The sequence below is a fragment of the Lepisosteus platostomus genome, chromosome 4 (assembly GCF_059453375.1).
Source record: "Lepisosteus platostomus isolate fLepPlt1 chromosome 4, fLepPlt1.hap1, whole genome shotgun sequence".
Taxonomy (NCBI): Eukaryota; Metazoa; Chordata; class Actinopteri; order Semionotiformes; family Lepisosteidae; genus Lepisosteus; species Lepisosteus platostomus.
Genome location: NC_142614.1, coordinates 20915581 through 20934697, shown reverse-complemented (window position 1 = coordinate 20934697; position 19117 = coordinate 20915581). Strand labels below are relative to the sequence as shown.

The 19117-nt window shown below is 36.0% G+C and overlaps 2 protein-coding genes across 4 annotated transcripts in view; one reads left to right on the top strand and one right to left on the bottom strand.

Annotated features, from left to right (window-relative positions):
- Window positions 1-15480, bottom strand: part of shc3 (SHC (Src homology 2 domain containing) transforming protein 3) — a 52530-nt gene extending 37050 nt beyond the window's left edge. Inside the window, exons 1-2 of one of the 3 annotated variants that reach the window (XM_088628987.1) lie at window positions 15371-15480; window positions 11980-12087 (exon numbers count right to left, since the gene is read on the bottom strand). Coding sequence is in view for 1 of the 3 variants with exons in the window: in XM_088628989.1 (XP_088485115.1) it covers window positions 11603-11665 (63 nt within the window). In the remaining 2 variants the exon portion in view is untranslated. Of the gene's footprint in view, window positions 1-11602; window positions 11697-11979; window positions 12088-15370 lie in introns of those variants that run through there. The other 2 variants (XM_088628989.1, XM_088628988.1) reach the window with 2 other exon arrangements.
- Window positions 15481-15543: 63 nt separating this feature from the next.
- LOC148672934 (cyclin-dependent kinases regulatory subunit 2) lies at window positions 15544-18747 on the top strand. The gene is made up of 3 exons (XM_088628996.1): window positions 15544-15749; window positions 17304-17431; window positions 17936-18747. Exons 1-3 carry the CDS (start codon window positions 15691-15693, stop codon window positions 17977-17979), a joined length of 231 nt encoding a protein of 76 aa, XP_088485122.1. The 5' UTR covers window positions 15544-15690; the 3' UTR covers window positions 17980-18747.
- The last annotated feature ends 370 nt before the right edge of the window (window positions 18748-19117 follow it).

Sequence of the window (19117 nt, the reverse complement as noted above, 5' to 3'; positions counted from 1 at the left end):
TGGCAGGTTTTTATTCTAATTAATCCTTTATTATTCAAATCAACTTTAACAGCAGAGTCAAAGAAGTGAAACACTGTCTACTGAGTGATTAAAGTCCTGTTTGATCTGAAGCCCTACATTGCCATTCAGAGCTAGAGGCCAAGTTTGCCTGTCCCAGTGATAGAACACAGAGAGATCCAACACTGACTTTGTCTGCACTCTCTGACATGGTGTTGGACACTTGTGGGACTACAATCTGAGAGTCATGTAAAATTCTTGTGTGATTAGGCAGTCATGTGAACTTTGTTCACATGGTGTCAATGTGCAATACAACAGACATACACTTTTGTATTGGGGGAAGCAAACACAAAATCATGGTAAGGTGATTCTCAGTTTGATAGAATTGGAAAGAAAATAAGAGCAAGTACTATCTTACTTTCTAAGTTACAACATAAAGCTGATGTTATAATCAAATTACCTTTATGTAGGAAGAAAAAGGATAAAAATAGAAGAAAATAACATTTTAATGTCTCCTTGATTTAATATAAAAACACTTAACACTACATATAACTAAGAATAGTATTTAATTCTTTTACCATTCTAAATATTCAGCCTCCCAAAGAGACACAATACTGGCTTTCCTTCCAAGATGTTTTCAGTATTTGATCTCTTTAGGCAGTGACTGACTGTAAAATTCTAATGAGCAAAACTTTTTGCTGCACTGCAAAACATTAGATCAGGCAAAAAACCTACACGTTCAACATCATCGTTAGTCAAGCATCGTAGGGAGAATCATGCTATGGGGATGCTTCAGCAAGGACAAGAAACTTTTTTAGGATTGAAGGAATAATGAATGAAGAAAGCTTGTTTCAGTCTGATAAACATTTAAGACTGAGGAATACACTCACCTTTCAGCGAAAAGCACAAGGCTAATGCTACACTGGATTGGTTGTAGAAAAAAATGGTTTAAGAAAAGTGAATGTCCTTGAGTGGCCCAGTCAATGTATTGGGCTTAGTTGGATTCTATTGAAAATCTGTAAAAAGACTTGAATGGGCAAAAAGTGCACCAAGCCAGTGTGGAAAGTTGTTTGAAACATATAAAAAAAACATGTGACTATAATTTCTGCAAAGGTGTTTCCACTAAATATAGAGTTCAGGGGTCTGAATACATATGCAATCAATATATTTCATTTTTCTCTTTATTTTTTGCTGACATTCCTTGAAGCAAATCACTCCCTTAGAAGTCTTCAGTCTAGAGCTTTGAATAAAATATGAAATTTAAAAATGTGTCTGTGCAATAAATAATGGCTAACAGGATATTGTTGGAAGCTGAGGCTGTTCAAAACAATTTTATTATAGGAATTACTGGTTGTTACTAGCTGACTGTGACTGAGATTCTCCAAGTGGTAGTGGACCATTGGGAGCCAGGGTTGCTTTGGCTTAGCGACAAACAGTGGCCCCTTATGGGTACCTGCACACTTACAGCAATGTCAGTGTGAGCTTCAAATAAATTGTAACATTTTTTTAAAACATTTAATAATAATAACTTTTATTTATAAAGCACCTTTCCAAATCAAAGGACACTGTACATGAAGAGTAAAGAAAAAGACAAGAAAGGTACAATAAGAGTAAATGATAAAAAAAAACAAAAGCATACAGGCTTTTACAAATTGACTATAGGCAATCAAATATGGACCTTGGGAAAAAAGTTAAGTTTTAAGTTTAGATTTGAAGAGAGTTACAGACATTGTCTCTCGTAAAGTCTGAAGAAGGTCATTCCGCAACATTGGAGCAGCGACAGAGAAGGCACTGTCGCCAAAAGTCTGTGATTTAGTCTTGGGGACAGTGAGTAGAGGACTGGCCTCAACTGAACTGAGCCTATGAGGGTGGGTGGGGGGGGAGTGTAAACATGGAGGAGTTCAGAGATGTATGATGGAGCCAGATTGCTTAGAGCATTGAAAGTCAGCAACAAGATCTTGTATTGAATATGTGACTTTATAGGCAACCAATGTAGAGACTTACAGTACAGTAAGTGTAGGAGTGATATGCTGCCAGGGTTTTGAACATATTACAACTTGCTGAGAAGAAACTTAGGAGCCAACACAGCAAAAAGTTGGAGAAATCAAATCCTGATGTTATAAATGCTTGGAACAGGAACTCAGCATCGGACATTGAGAGAAATGACCTAATGCGGGCAATATTTCTAAGGTGAAAGAACGTTGTCTTAATCAAATGTTTCACATGTGGCTCAAAAGCCAGGAGAGGATCAAGTGTGACTCCCGGGCTGACTATGGCTGACGTGTAAATGGGTAAGCCTTCCATCTTTACAGTGGAACCCTTAAGTTTATCCAACTGATATTTGCTGCCCACCAGTAAAATGTCTATTTTGTCACTATTTAGATTCAGGGAATTTGATGTCAAGCAGAGTTTGATGTCACACAAACAAGAGATAAGTGACGGAGGAGGGAGACCAGAGGGGGAAGAAGTGAAACTGAAGACCATGTTTGAGTATAATTTGGACAGAGGTAGCAAATAAATAATAAAAAGTAAAGGACCCAAGACTGTACCCTGAGGCACACCGTGATTGACCGGGGCCATGGGGGATTTATGAGCGCCACTGGAGACAAAATGCTGCCTTCCAGTCAGACAGGAGCAAAACCAATTAAAGACAGAACCACTGAAAAACAAGAATGCCTGCAAGTGACTAAGCAAAACTGAACGATTTACTGTATCAAAAGCAGTGCTAAGATAGAGGAGCAAAAGGATACTTATAGCCCCCAAGTCGGGGGCAGTAAGTAAATCATTCAAAACCCTGACAAGAGCAGTCTCAGTGCTATGATTTGAGTGGAAGCCAGACTGAAATGGCTCAAACAAGTCATTAGCTATCACACGTGTCCGTAGTTGATGTGCAAACACATGCTTTAAAACATTTGATAGAAATGGTAAATTAGGGATTGGTCTGTAGCATTTCTCTGGTAAAGCAGAGAAAAATAGAAAACATTTGTAGTTACTTCTTAGTCCCATGTCCTTGTTTTCCACACACACAGCAGTATAATGTATATAATTCTATATAATTATAATTCTGTAAAAAATGTTTTTTCCAAGGGTGGCACGGTGGAGCAGTGTTTAGTTGCCATTGGGGCCCTTGGTTAAATTCTGGACCTGGGGTGCTACAGTATCTGCATGAAGTTTATATGTTCTCCCCATGTTTGTGGGGTTTCCTCCAGGTGCTCCAGTTTCCTCGCACCGCCAAAAGCCATACTGATAGGTTAACTGGCTTCTGGGAAATTTGGTCCTGGGTGTGAGTCTGTGTTTTGTGTCTATGAGTTCCTGCGATGGACTAGCATCCTGTCCACGTTGTACGCCCCCCCCCCCCCCCCCACCCCATTGGATAAACTGTTAGAAAATGGATAAATGTTTGGTTTTTTTCCCTGAAGTATGTACTTGGAAGCTAAGACTGTGAGAACAACATAGCAAAAGGCAATGCTTATTGCTATTGTCTGTGACTCTATTGATGTATTAAATACAAAAGAAAAAAAATGATAAAACCAGTCAGTGTGTTCTATAGGGAACACAACTTGCTGTACAGACTGATTTACATTCTGTTTTACTCTGTTGAATGGATAAATCTGTCTCAGAAATCATAACACAAACAGAAAAGGCTGCCATGAAAGAATCTAGCCCATTTTCATTTGGACCTTCTTTTTTCGAGCAGCAAGAACACAGCTAGCTTGGCAAATATCTACAGAAAATATAAGAATATTCATGTTATTTAGAATTAGTGCGCCTTTGTTAAAACCACAACTTTGAAAGAGAAACAGAACAATATAATTTTGTTTGTGAATGATAAAGAAACAATGTGTCAGAAATCTTGTTTGGAGCTTGTTATATAATAAGAAAACAAAAAAAATAGCATGGTCATTAAAAGATCGGGTTGGGGGGGTGTTTACTTTCACATAAAAATGCACTACAGGGCCCTGAGAGTTAATCTGCATAGTCGTGACTACTTGTATCTGTCAAACTCTCTCCAAGGATGGATAATTAGAGCTGCAGGAAGCAGTGGAGATTGGATGTATGTAGGTGTGGAGGGCATTCATTTTCAGCCAATCGCTGAACAAAGAGTACAATATTCCTGCAATCTTGCTCATTCAGTGCAACGTGACTTGCACTACAATAGAGCCTGCAACATCCAGTGAAGGACAGAGCTGCCTTACCCAGGGCCTGCACAGACAAGAAGTCATTGAAATAGGGTCTCGTTTCCCCTAAAAACACAGTTATCAAACCATTTCTCTCCTATCAAGGGCCAACGTTCCCCAGACATTTAAGCTCAGATTTGATGTGTTTATTGAGAGATCAATAATAATTCATTTAGAAACAGACCATTAAAAGAAACACACAGCCATGTACAGTAGATGGATAGATACTGTATTTGCATGCCCACATAGAAAACATACAGACAAGGACTTGTGCCAGGCAAGGACATGCAAGTCTAGACAGATTGTACATGTTAATTAATTACAGGCAAGGCAAACAGGACTGATGCAACGTTTGCAATGTAGCTTGAGGTGGTATAGGCCTTTGACAAACTTCTTAGAAATCTGAGAATTACATTAAAAGTCAGGCATTCCATGTCATGTATGTTAAGTAATTATGATAATCTGATAATTGATATAAAAACACTTAACTTGAGGGTTTCTAAAGGAATAATAATAATGATGATGATGATAACTTGCTATTATGTATATAGCAAGTCTCACATTAAGACATTTTAGATAACAATTATGAATCACATAGCATTCTTCATTTAAAAAAATAAAATACCTATCTGTTTCAAAGGCACAAACTTAAAATGCACTAGTATGAAAAGATAGCAGGCCTATACCCAAATATTAAACATTTTCATAGTCTTCACTGTGTACCTTATGAAATAAAGACATCTGTTTTCAGATTTCAAAAAGACATCAAAGCCAGGTCTGTTTCCAGTCACAGGAGGTAAAAAGAAAGACACTGCTGAAGACATTTCTTTTCATGGAGATGACAAGCTAAAGCATTTCAGATTTCAAGCATACAACACTGAAACTTGAAAGCTGAGACCAAAGATATCAAAGCATTCAAATGGCAGTGATGAATGAATTTCAGCATCTGAATTATTGAAGATTATAATAAACATATTAAAGAATGATCACATATTTGTTTATTTAAGAGTATCAAATTCAATATTTCCTAAATCTCACAAAGGGAAATAACTTTAAATTTTCATAATTTTAACAATGCATCATTTTTCCCCAAAAATATATTTTGAATGATGTATCATCTACTTCCTCTTCTGACAGAAAACCAACTAGGTCTAATTTTAATGTATCAAAGAATGGGATGACATCTAGTGGTGAAATGAGCACAAAGCAAGGTTCTCTTCATACTTGTTTGCTTAAGATCAAGGAAATAGCTAAGATGTACTGTATGCGAGTTAAAATATGCAGTGTAAGAACCTCAAGCATCACTGCCCTGTGTAAGAAGGGGACAGACATTTCACTCTTTGCCAATACAGGTTTAGAAAGAAGTATACAATGAGTCGCTTGGCCATTCCACCATTATTGCTAATAGCTTCGAAATCTTCACAGTGCAATTTCCCAATCCACACAGCCAGAAAATCTCAAAACACATCCTAAACCATGGTTCAGGAAGTGAAAAGGAACATGAGATTGTAAGAAGGTTTACACAATAAGCAGAGATGACCATTTGGCCAAGTGATCGAGGATCCCATCCCCCTTTTTTTGAAGAAGCCAGATGTGACCTTTGTCAATATTTATTCTATAAACTACACAAATATTATAATTCATTTATACAATAGCAACACTAATTGTTGTTTTTCAGAAGTGGACAGAAGACCATTAACAGGAACTGGGTGATGTAAGATCTAATGTATATTGCAATTCTAACATCAGCAGCCACTCCTCTGAACATGCTGGACCAAGTAACACACAATCTCTAGTCGATGACCAGATATCCTCTGGACTTACCAAATTTCAAAATGCAAACATCAGCTGAAACATAGCAAAATAATCCCCAGGACAAGTAAATACAGGGATGCTCCTTTTTTCGAACTGTTAATGTACTTGAAGACAGACAATGGGGCAGTACAGGGCAATGATGGAAAAAATCACCTAAACTTAGAGGAGCAGTGATGGAGAGAAAAGTGGTCCATCTCACTGTGACAAAGCTGTACTTCCTCTTACCGCATGGGATGCAAATTATGTAAAAGGAAACAACTGAAAGTCTCCCTCGTGGCTTGTCCCTCTCATATTTCTTTTAGTTTTCGCTTTATTTTCACAGACCTTTTACATTTTGTGATCAAGCCAGTAATCTCACCTCTTTGCTTCACATGAGGTTAGGTGAGTAAATGTATCCAACAATTCTCACTTAACATTCCAGAGATGTCATTAAACTCTTTCTGTTAAATGCAATATCAAACCAGATTTTGTTGCCTTCTTTATTTAGTGACTTTTATTATTATTTAAAATGTTGGTGCTTTCAATTTTCATTTTTGTTTGTTAATGTACTCTTTGGGGTTCTCCAGCTGTTAGTGGAAGAGGTGACATAGGACAACATTTATCTATTAGGAAAGCCCATAAACACAAACCACAAACACCAAACCACCCACACAGAGGATGAACAGCAAATTTACTTTGAGGACAATGGTGTTAAAGCTACTAAGTATTCTCATTCAGGCACAGCAGAGGAGATTTTTATACATTGTAAAAGGATATCTTCAAATGAATAAAATTACATGGATAATTGCTTTGTGCAAAATTGTTTGTTAGCTTGGAATAAAGCATGCAAAATTCTCTGATAGTGCTTGTTTATTGATATAGCTTCATTAAGTATTTAGCAATCTTTGGATTGATTTACCTATTTCCATTTTACTTAAACACAATAAACTTAAAAATAAAAATATCCACTGCATCATCATCATTACTACTCTCATTCTCATTATTTGAAAGAACAGGATTTTTCAACCATGAACAGCAAATGACCTTCCTATGAAAGTATGTATTTTCCCTGAATTGAGAGGAATGAATCTGAAGGTCTTGTTTGATCACTACCCTTTCCTTTATCAAACCACTTAGCTCAGATAAGCCTGGTCATAACTGATTAAAACATGGTAATATGTGGAGAAATAATACTGATTACAACCAAGGTGAAAATGGAAAAAGGCATCCAGAAGAGATGAGATCTCTCCAAGCTTTGTTTCCAGCCAGCAATATCAGAGATGGAACAGAAAACATAATTGTGCATGATTTATTTGTCTGGCTTTTGTTAAGGTTTATTAACCTCAATTAAAAAAAAACATTTGAAATTTCCTTTTGGTAATACATATTACCATATAGCCCATGGGACAGGTGAGAAAGGGTATGAATGAGTATGATTTGAATATGAGACTGAGTCTGTAATTAAATAATTTAATAGAATGTTATTCTTGTATACATGTGCATCATTACTTACTAGGCTGAAAATGATAAATGATGTGAGGATTTGCTATCACTCTATTACTGACAATCCACACAACGGCCTTAACTGGAATCTAAAAACTCCTTCTGGAATCTTCTTACAGTACAGGATATCCATTCTAAAAATACATGGTCGATTTTCCATGATTCTATATCATGCTTGAATGAGGAAATGTCAAGACAGAAGGATCATTCCCTAAAGGCACCTTTACCGTAACCATAGTTTCAAGGACAGCATAGCAACAGGCAGGGAGTGAGGGCTGGATAAACAGATTGACAGCCCATACCAAGCAAATGCCTTTTGCTTTTCATAGAGAACCATCATGGAAATACACCCAATTATGACACTGCGTGCTTGTGTACATATCATTCCGCGTGAATGTCAGATTGCAAGCATGTGCGTGTTATCTCCTGAGAAAGGGTGGTGGATTATTTGGAAAATGTGTTACTAGGGTATCTGTAAGAGCTGGCTTCCTTCCACTCTATAAGTAAACACATCATGTCCATCGCTATAGCTTAGGTTAGTTTTTTTTTTAATTTTGTAATCTAGGAAGTAAAAAAAAATTTTTTTCTATGTACATGTCTATTTTAACAACAGCTGCACTCAATCTTAACATTAGACATTCATGCTCTTACCAGATTCTGTATCAATGCGGATTGCAGAAAATGTGCTTTTTTATTAACTGCATACAATATACTGCTAGCAGTATCTTACTTTACTTGTTGCCTAAAATAAACAATGAAATGATTCACTGTAGATATTTGTTTAATTTTGAGAGAGTCCTTCTAAAATGCCTGACAAGACGTGAACAAATCTTTGTGGAAATAATATTCTTTGTGATATTTAAATGTATTTTTGTCAAGCTTATCATAACTAAAAAAAAATGAGAAACAAAATTGTTAACAAGGTTTATAAAGCACCACAATGCTTGGAAATATGTGGAGAAATGCTTTTTTTTTTCAGAAAAGAGAAATAAAATGCATTATGTTGTTTGTTTTTCAAAAGTAGAGTTGCTAAATTTTTGTGTTTCCTGGAGCAGATAACTGCAGACAATGGATGAATTGGAGTCTAGACAAAATTCTACCAAAGCTGATTCCGTTTATGTACTGAGAGACATTAAAAATGCAATATATTCTTTTGGTTCCTATACTTAATTGTTGCATTCTTAATGCCTCTCAGTATAATTTCTGTTCTGTGACAAGGAGGCACAAGGACTGGGTTCTGTTTTTTATTAATAATATAATATAAATGTCCCTTATTTGTTTAAGCACAATGCCAAAACCACACAACGCTCGTAGTCCAGTTGTCAATTTGGCACAGTTATTAAATTAGTTTTAATGCTATTATAATAGCTGATGGAGACTGATGGTGAAGAATACAACAACACTGTTCTGAAGATGGAAGAGGGAGAGTTATAGCATTATGTGAGAGTATTCCTGCATAGTAACTTAACCTAGATGAATCTAGATGAATCAAAGGGTCTCAGAATCTTTAGAAAAATGTGTAATATTAAATAATATTAACAGGACGAGGTGTGTTATATACACTAGAAGTGCTTAAAATAATCATATATATCCAGGGCCTGATGATATTCTAGCAATTGCACTTAAGGCAACAAGAGATGCTGTTCATAGCCTGTTAACAAAACTCTTCCAACAGTCGCTCGAGACAGGAGTGATACTCATCCATTCATCCATTTTCTAACAGCTCCATCCAATTTAAAGTCAGGTGAGAACTGAAGCCTATCTTGGCAAGCTACAGGCACAAGGCGGGGCACATGCTGAATAAGACAGCAGTCCACTGCAGGACACACACAGGAATACACACACTCAGACTAGTGCCAATTTTCCCAGAAGCCAAATTAGTTACCAGTACCAATTGACTGGAAAATTTCTAATGTAGAGCCCATAAAAGTGACAAAACTACATCTGAATAATAAAAAGTAATAACATTACAGTCTCAATTCTATTACATGCAAGGTTATGGCAATGACATCAGAGAATAATCTAGATGGAATTAAGAATCCTAGGAGATAGCCAACATGGTTTAAGAAAAGGTAAACTTGCCTAACTAGCACATTCGAATGTCCTACACTGACAGGCTGAAAGAATTGAACATAAAACAAAAGCAATTAGGAGGTAATCTGATTCAAGCATTCAAATTCCACAAAGGACAATCCTGCAGACTGGAGAATCATCAGAGAGACATGAACCAGTGAACACAAGTATAACAAGTATGTGGAAGTGCATTTAAAAATGAGAATAAGACACACATCTTTACACAAAAGGTTGCTGGTGTCCTGAATACACTACCCAGCAATGTGAGAGATCAAGAAATGGCTGGATTCCCTCAGATCAATTAACGACTAGTAACCAAATATACAGGTGGTCTTTGTAATCTTTCCAAAATTTCTGGCATGTTAAAGCAATCAGTTGGTTTATAGTAAGCACACTGTTAGAAAACACACGCACCACAAAGGTTTTACATGTTATACAGCTAAAGTACCAGGAGCTTATACAAGAAAAGCAGAAAACATACTTATTTTTTAACACGGGACTAACACTCCTAGCAATGAAAGGTATTGGAAAATATGATAATGTGTACTGGAAAATACATTAACAAAAGTAAAACAGGTATTATTAATTTGTTAGTTAAACACAAAAGCTATCACCTACATCAGAGAAACGAATGTTTCCTAGCAGTTGTTTCCTAGCTACACTTTTAAAGTCAGTTTTGCTATGTTTCTCTGGGTTTGAGACACGATTCATTTTAATATTGTCTGCCCAAGGTACTCCATTACTAATATATGTATTCACACTGTTGATTGCACTAAATATACTTTATACACTTAAAATACAACGGGCTTACAAATTAAGCCTAAGTTTATTCAAGATTCATTATATAGTATAGTTTATCTTTCCTAAAATGTTGCTCTTGAGAAGAGTTGAGTCCAAGAAAGAGCAGAAGACGTCTCTCAACTAGTATTTTGAAATGGTAAAAAAAAACAAGGTGTTGCAACAGGAGTATCTGCTATTCATAGCAGAAACATAACAAAAGTTGAACTGACACATTACATTAGTTTATGCAGAAAGCAAACTCAATCTCTGTCATACCTGTATGCAGAACCATTGAATTGTATTGGAAGATAGCCTGAAAGCTGTGGCCAGACAAAATGTCTCCTTAACCTAAATCTTTACATGAAAAAAATGGCCTCAGCCTTACTTGATTGCACTAATTATTTTCTTACTTGGGTATAGTTATCTTTACTCATTATCCTGTTAAGCAATTATTTATATTGTCTACGCATCTGGAAGAGGCAGAATCATTCTTTAAACATACCTGCTCCTCAAGTTTTTCAGTTTTTCAAATGCAATTAGCTCAGCAGTAACATACAAGACGTTGTAAGGCTAAGTGAACAGAGCATCACCTATAAGTTGCAAGGTTTATTATTTCAACTCTGCTCCCTGGGACACTAAGGGAATCCTGGTCACAATGGGATAGTGGCACAACCTCAGGCCGCCACCTCACACACACACATTACATGTAAAGGCATTACTTTTGAAGAATTTATAAAGCAACAAACAGTGGTCACCTCTAGTGGGAAATACGGACAAAATATAAATTTTGCACTTCAATAAGAATGTTGATAAGGTAACTGAGAACTACTTATAACAAAACATTCAAGTCCTTTAGGATTATAATGGCTATCATATTCCCATCATATCACCACAATGCTTCATTATTGTAAAAAATATTTAACACAAGCTATTACTGGAAGGCAATACTCAACATAAAAGTATGTAAATAGTTGTTAAATTCAGGAATTGGACACTTTATTCAATTACTACTTAAAAACTATTCATATTACATTAATTACTGCATTAACACAAAGCAAAATCAGAACAAATGCTTGCACCAAAAAAGTTAAACATTCAACATTTAACATGAGCATTTTAAAATCCCAAGACATTGATCTGCAATCAGATTAGAAGGTAGAAATTGCATTATTAAAAAAAATAAAATGAGACTGAATGAGGTATAAAGAACAGGCTCTTTATTTACCACTGTCCTTAGAATTACTCAAAAAGGACAACCAGAAGTTTTAGTATCTTACCTCCTTTAAATTTTTGTGTACACATCTTTTCTGCCATTTCAGGAAACTCACGCAAAAAGACATGTTCTCTGGAAGCCAGCAGCAAGCAATCAGTAAAAGTGAAATCACTGCGATGTATTTGGTACAGTTCTTACAGGGGAAATTGTCATTTAAAGGCTTTCAGCACAGTTGCAACGGATAGCCCAGAATATCCATCGCCTAACTGCAAATCAAAGTCAACAATTCACACACTTGAGAAATCACTGCATCACTGGCAATATCAGAAGCACTTTTATATGAGCTGTGCACTCAGTGAACTTCCATCTCGGTACTTGCTGGTAAGTAAAAGCTTCAGGTGGATAACACAGTGATCGTTACTGTTTAAATATCCCCCTTACCTTCACAACTTATTGTCTGAGATCCAGAAAAAGACATCTGCTTTATTACATTCTGTTTAACTGTAGGAAAGATACAGGTAATCGCTTCTGACATTTCCTTGTCAAAGCCTGAAAGAGACAATAAGAGATCACATTAGGAAAAGGACACATTATCCAATTGTGATTTTTAGTGTGTTGCTGTTCCAACCACATGTTTGGTGCACTGTTTTAATAAAAAAAAGTATTTGTCCTTTGTAACTCCCAATACTCCAGTGACCTGAGAGCAGAAATATTAGAAATGTATTTATCTTTTTATTTTTGCCAGAAATTATCAAACCGATTATTTATGAAAAGATTCACTACTCTGTTGATAGAATGTCAACAGAGGAAGGACAAGAGACTTTGCTGTGTTAATGTTCATACACTTGATTATATGTATATATCAGGTTCAGGACATATAGGTCTGAACACAAATTGGGTAGGAGAATGAACAAAATATTAATGCACTAAGCATCAAAGAAAATTGCTGGTAACTGTAACAGATTCACAGAGTTGTTAGCAGGAATCTTTTTTTGAGTGACATTGTATTGAACACTTACTGTAAGTAAATTTATTGTAGATTAACATTTTTCATTTGTCATGATTTGCTTTGCAAATCACAGGCCAGTAATTGTGACATGGTGACATGGTCCCACTACTTGCAAATCCATTTATCCATCTTAGTCTTGCCTCCAACATATCAATGGCACAAAAGGTATTGTTCTCTTGATAAGTGTGGCATACTGACTCCTTTCATTGTTGACTCTTACCAGGCTTGTCATTCAAAACATTAAATCACTTTATCACCTGTGATTAATCAAATATCTTACTCATAAAGTGATTTAGTGCTTTAATGACATTCAAAGTCACTCAGGTGTCTCATGGTCAGTTGTGTCAGTCAAACATTGAAAATCCAAACTCCATACACTTTGTTATTCCAACAATATATATGCATAATTAGAATGAAGAGTTTCTTTTATGCATCTACTTAAGTGGCAGATGTCAACAAAGAAATACATACTGAATACTTATGATGCAGCTCAAATGACTGTTTCAACCAAAGCCCATTATTATCTATGAAATAAGCCTTGCATTATGGTAAACAATATATTTCCATTGTATTTTAGCTGGAAAAAAAATATTGTTTTATCTTCTAAACAATGTTAAATTAAATGACTCTTCTCAATTCAAAAGCTGAAAGGCAATTCATAAATTAGTAACAGCTACAAACGAGAGAAGTAAATTCAGCCCATCTAGCCCATTTTGGTAGTTGATATCTAACTGATTAGATAATAATATGTAAGAGAACCACGGAACTCAACCAGCCATTTCTAGAAGGAAACCAGGGTATTGGCAATATGGCTGGGCAGCGTGCTCCATACTCCCACAATTTGGGAGTAAAGAAGTGGATATTTGGGTGCCAACTTTGGGTTTTTTGGGGCGTAAAGAAGAGCGCCGTTCTCAATTTTGAATGTGCTTGTATTCTCTGGCTTGTGTTTCACTGTTGACTCTGAAGAGGTCTGTTCAGCTGACTTTGAAGATTTGGAATACTTGAATCAGATCCCCTCACAGTCTTCTCCACTCAAGACTCAAAAGGGTCACTTTCTTCAGCATATCAGTGTAGGTGTGTGTAAGATTCACCAGATATAAACAAAAACATTTCAGCAGAGAAGTGAAAAAGTGCTCTTTGGGATAAAAAGCACTGTATGTAAAGCTTATAGTATACCATAAGCATTATACTGCACATTGGGCTTTCAATCAAATTATTCTACTATATTAGTGCAAGGGTTCAAATGAAAGATATATATTATATGTACACCATTACTCTCATATACGTTTAAGGTTTTAAAATCTCTAGGTAAAGTATTTTCAAATCTAATTAGAAATAACATTGTGCTGCTCCAAAAGCCTCGGGAACCGTTATGCTGCACAATTGTAACACCTGGGGCAATGTATACTTATTAAATTGAGTACTGAGGATTTGAAGTCCCGTTATGGCTGTGGAGTATGGTTGCTGCAGGAACATTTATAACCATCTGGTTTTTCTACTGTCATTCCAAATGCTTCTAGAAACTGAATGAAAATAAAGCAATGGGAATTTGTTAAACTTAGTAAAGCAATACATGGGAAAAACTTACTTAAAATGATCAATCACCATGGGCTGATTTTCGCTATAACAAATCACACGCAAAACAGTACCACCAGGTGGACACCAATATAACGTCGCTGCATTTAATGTCTGTTTTTTATTTATTCAGTTGTGTTAAAGGAAAACTATTCAGTACATGGAAAAGGGCAAAACTTTGACTGTTCTCTCCTTTTATCTTGAAATTAATTTCATTAATTAATTTCACATTGTCGATTCACAGAATGCTGTGTTAATACTGTAATATGTATGTTTCATTCCAATTAATTACTATATGTATAAAAAATCTCTTCCTGCTGTTTCCTCGAAAGGATAACATGGTATATTTAATTTTAAAAAGCTAACACTGGCAGATAAGTACAGTTTAATTCTTGAAAACTGGTTTCTAATTAATACTTTGAAGCTGTTATACGATTGTTTTTTTCATTTGCAGTTCAATACTTTATTATATGTAAGAAATACCGAGTTCATGTTATAAACGGAGTTGGAAACACGTTCTCGGTCATTCTACACCCAAATGGCAGCTTAGTATAGATATCTTCAGGTGGCACAGACATTCAACAAAAAGCAAATAAATAACTGTAAGTAAAAATTCTTATTAATCAAACTAATGGTTTTGATTTTTTACAAGAGACCACTGAAAACTACACGTGATTAAAAATAAACAGATGATGCAGGTATTTGCAAACCAGTCCTGACGACTTGTCAATCACTAGATCCTTATTTTCTGTTGGTGTGATAGGATGAAGTATTCATATTTGTTTTTATTAAAACGTATTTATTTTACCTAGCATTTCTGATTAATGGCATGATTATACCCTAATTTGCTGGTCTGAGAATCGAAATCTGGGAAGTAAGAACAAATTGGGCGGTATTGTCAAAATTAATTGCGACCATATCCCACGTCTGTCTATGAGTTTCGAGTTTTGAGAAAACACATTTCATTCCAGACGATACAGATTTCCCAATCTAAAAACAAATTATTTAATATACATGTGTATCGTTTGAGAGTTTTCCTATATTGTCAGCCGCTGTAAACAAATTGCCCCTTGTAGATAATAAAGACTCTTTCCTAATGTTAAGTGTAGTTAATTCAAAGCACACAATTTAGTTAAGATTATACTATACTAATTGTGCTATAGAAACCACGTGCAGCGAAATCTATTATCTTTAACATCTTCAGTGACAACTTTTTAAAATATATCGTAAATAATGATCAATTTTTACCTTACACATTTAACCAGTATTGCAAGAACCGCCCCCAATATTAATTATACCTCGTGGTCCCTGAGCGTCTCAATAATAAAAAAAATTGACCTCCTTCCCCGTGATCCTTTGCGATTCTCGCAGGGAGAGGGATGTCACGTGGCACCCCTCTGTCCAATCAGAAGCTTGCTCTCGCTGTTCAATTCGCAGTTCTGTTGCTGTTTGAAACCAGTGTCGGTTGGACTGGGAATCAGAGCTGTGTGGAGAAGTTACTATTTTGCTTCGTTTTAAAAAGTATTACTGCTTCCAATTTAGTAGCACAGTCATTTTTTACTCAAGCCATGGCTCATAAGCAGATCTATTACTCCGATAAATATACCGATGACCACTATGAATACAGGTAAAATAATTATCATTTGCTTCATAGTGTGGTAGGAGGAGGAGGAGGAGGAGTAGCTGTAGTAAAAAAAATATTTACTAGACAGTGGTAAATAGTAACTCGTGAGATTTAAGCCTTATAAATGGTAGTGATTATTCTGTATTGTATAGCGCGGTGTATGCGCGAAGGCTGGAAAGGAGGTCTCTGTTTTCATTACAAACACAAACTGATGAGAAATGTTTAAGCTTTGTGTATTTTTGTATTTTAAGTAGTTAAACGTAACAAAAAAAATGATCGATTTTAATCTACGATTTCATGTTGCGAACAGTTATTTTCTGTTGTGGGCTGGGTGGGTCAGTGAAAGTTACTTTCCTGTTCGCCATGCGGGAGATTTTTTTTTTTAAGCGTCGGTATCAAACGGGCTTCATTCGAAAGGAAACCACTCTTGTAAAAGCATTCAAACTCATAAGAACTAAAACTGAAAAAAGCTTGTTTAGTTGGAGACCCGGAACTTTCTAGAAAACGAGGCTGCTGATCCCAGGCTGAACTTCGGAAAACAGACCAGCCGGTGTTTCCTCCCGGCGCCTGCAGATAAACTCCCCACGTTTCCTGTGGACGAAATAAACCAGAGATGTGAAACGCGACGATTCGGCTTTTCAAACATCAAAGAGACAGTGGATGGTATACCTGCAGTTTTAAGCAAATTGCTAAATTACAGGGCAGTTTAGGTTGGTTCCTTCTAAAGCAGAATGTGCTCCACCTTTGCTGTTTTCAGATTAAAAAAAAACTTTTCCGCAGTTTACCAATGCAGTGACCAAATATGTAATCGTTCATTTTATTTAGAGAAAAGTCGACTTTTTTGCACCCCGTGAATAAGATTTTCCGGGGGTATGTTGTTTTCAAGCGTGATCTTCTATCTTTACTTGCAGATGTTGTTGTTCTCTTTGGTAGAACTCTTCAGGCCCATGACTTCCTTGAGTGTTTCTTAAAGCCCCTCAGTGTGCAAATATCACTGCAAAGCCCCATACAAAGAGCAAATGCGAACTCTGCAAATCGCATATCTGTGAGAGTGATTCTCTTAATATGCTTTGTGAGCTTTTAGAATTTGGCTGCAGTTCTTTAAGGATGACTAGTACTTTAAAACATTAACAAAATATATATGTGCTGGTACTGTCCATCCCCAGCAGTGTTGCTGCAGATCTTTGCTGTAGAGTTGTGGAACTCTAAAACGTGACTAGCCAATAGTTTCTCAGGAATAAGTTATTTACTGAACCTCACTACCACCTCCTTGGATGTTTAAGTATTCTGCAAATGTAGAAAACATATTTTATATATTTATGCTATAAAATCTGCACTTAATATTTCTACGAGTAGGTGGTGTCCTTCTTCCCCCACAACATAGATACAAGAGTGTCTCCTCCTACTTAATTTAATAAGTCACCTGTAATTAGTGTTTCTCTTTAGATGTTGATCTAATAGTTACCTATAATCCTGTTGGAATGGGGATCACCGGGAGTAGAGATAGAGATGTCTGTACCACGGGATAAATAAAGGTTTTTGATTTTCTTTTAACAGGCATGTAATGCTACCCAAGGAGCTGGCAAAACAAGTACCCAAAACACACTTGATGTCAGAAGACGAATGGAGGCGGTTAGGAGTACAGCAGAGTCTTGGATGGGTTCACTACATGATCCACGAACCTGGTTTGTACTTACTATGGCTCTTAAACCCTCTGAAATCTATTCTGGCTTTCTGCTTTTACATGTTCATGTTAATTGCAGTTTTTACCAGGAATGGTTTCACTCCAGCCAGATTTTCCATTTTGATGAGATCCAGATATCAAAACCCTTTATGTATAGAAAACTTAGTCTAAAGGAATTTTTAGTATTCTCTGCAAAAGATTTAGATTTGGACCTCAATTTTACTAGCCTGTATTTTTTATAGTTTAAAACATAATGACCTGTGTGAAATGGTAGGAGATTTAGAGCAAAGAATAATTTGTAGTGCTGTAGGGAAGCAAACAATTTTTGTGATGAAGGTAGAAAAATAAAAACTGATTGAATTTGAACTTATCCTGTTTTATAGGAGCACAAGTCCTCTCCATGACTAAAGATCAATGCTTATTGACAAATTAAGTAGCATACTGAAAAGAAAAAAAATGTCTATGTATATGGAATAGATTATAACTTCACTCCCTCTTATTTCAGAGCCACACATTCTCTTGTTCAGAAGACCTCTTCAGAAAGAGTAAAGTGAACTTCCGGAATCTTCACATGAATCTTCTGGGACATTGTTCATTATTGTGGTATTCAGTGAATACTTGGATTTTGCCAACAAATTTGCCAACTCCTGTGCATGAGCTGTATTCTTCACAGCAACAAAGCTCAGTCAAAATACAGAGGAGAAAATGGATATTCTGCTTAGTACATGTGGGAAAGGGAACGGAGTGGAAAAAGTCAGTTCTCTGTTAGAAGCAAGTGCCTCTGTTTACGTAAAATTCTTGTTCAAGTAGAGGTATACATTTTTCAATAAAGTTCTGGTTGCATTAATTGTGTATGTACCATTGCTGAATGAGTTTAGTACTACAAAACTAGGAAAGTTGCAACTTCTTTGTAACATTTCTGTTTTAAAGTCTAAGTATATATACACTGAGTTTGCAATTAGTCTTATGGGAGGGTTTTGGGAAATCTTATGTGAACTTCTTAGGATTGGTGGTATGTTTTCGCCATACCTGATCATTTGAAAATCTGATTATTCTGCCTCAAAAAGTAACACAATATGATGAGCAGCTTTGCTTCCTTGTCAGCTTGGTCAAAATATTTGTGCCTTGCACTATTTGTGATTGGTTCACTGCTGTAATGAGTTGCTTGCTCACTACTTAATGTTTGTTCTAAATAAAGCTTTCTGATATCATCTTCAGGTATTGCTGAAAAGGTTTCTACTTTACATTTTATACAGTAATATTACTTGTGTGGAGTAGTTGCCGAAACGGACAATTAAAAAGATATTCATTTCAAAACCCTACTTTGTCATCTTGTGTTATGTTTACGTTTGAAAATTACAAATATAAGCTCGTTGCTGAACGACCGTGTGGATCATGGAGTGAAAGTAATGGTTGTCTTGAAAATTCAAGTAGCTAATCGCCAGTAGCTTTTCTCTTAATGTTTCTCCTAGGGATCTAAAAGGTAAGATTCCTAGTTTGTGTGCGCAGATTAAGTTCTGCTGGTTATGGATGTTAAATCCACCTTCACCACGATCCCCTTTGTAAGCTTCAACATTTCTTCTGGGGTTCTTAATTGATCTGTATGTTAAATGTTTTCTTTTGTAAGGAAAGCCTTTAATTCAAACAATTACTGTAAAGCTGTGTAGTAACAACTTAAAAATAGGAA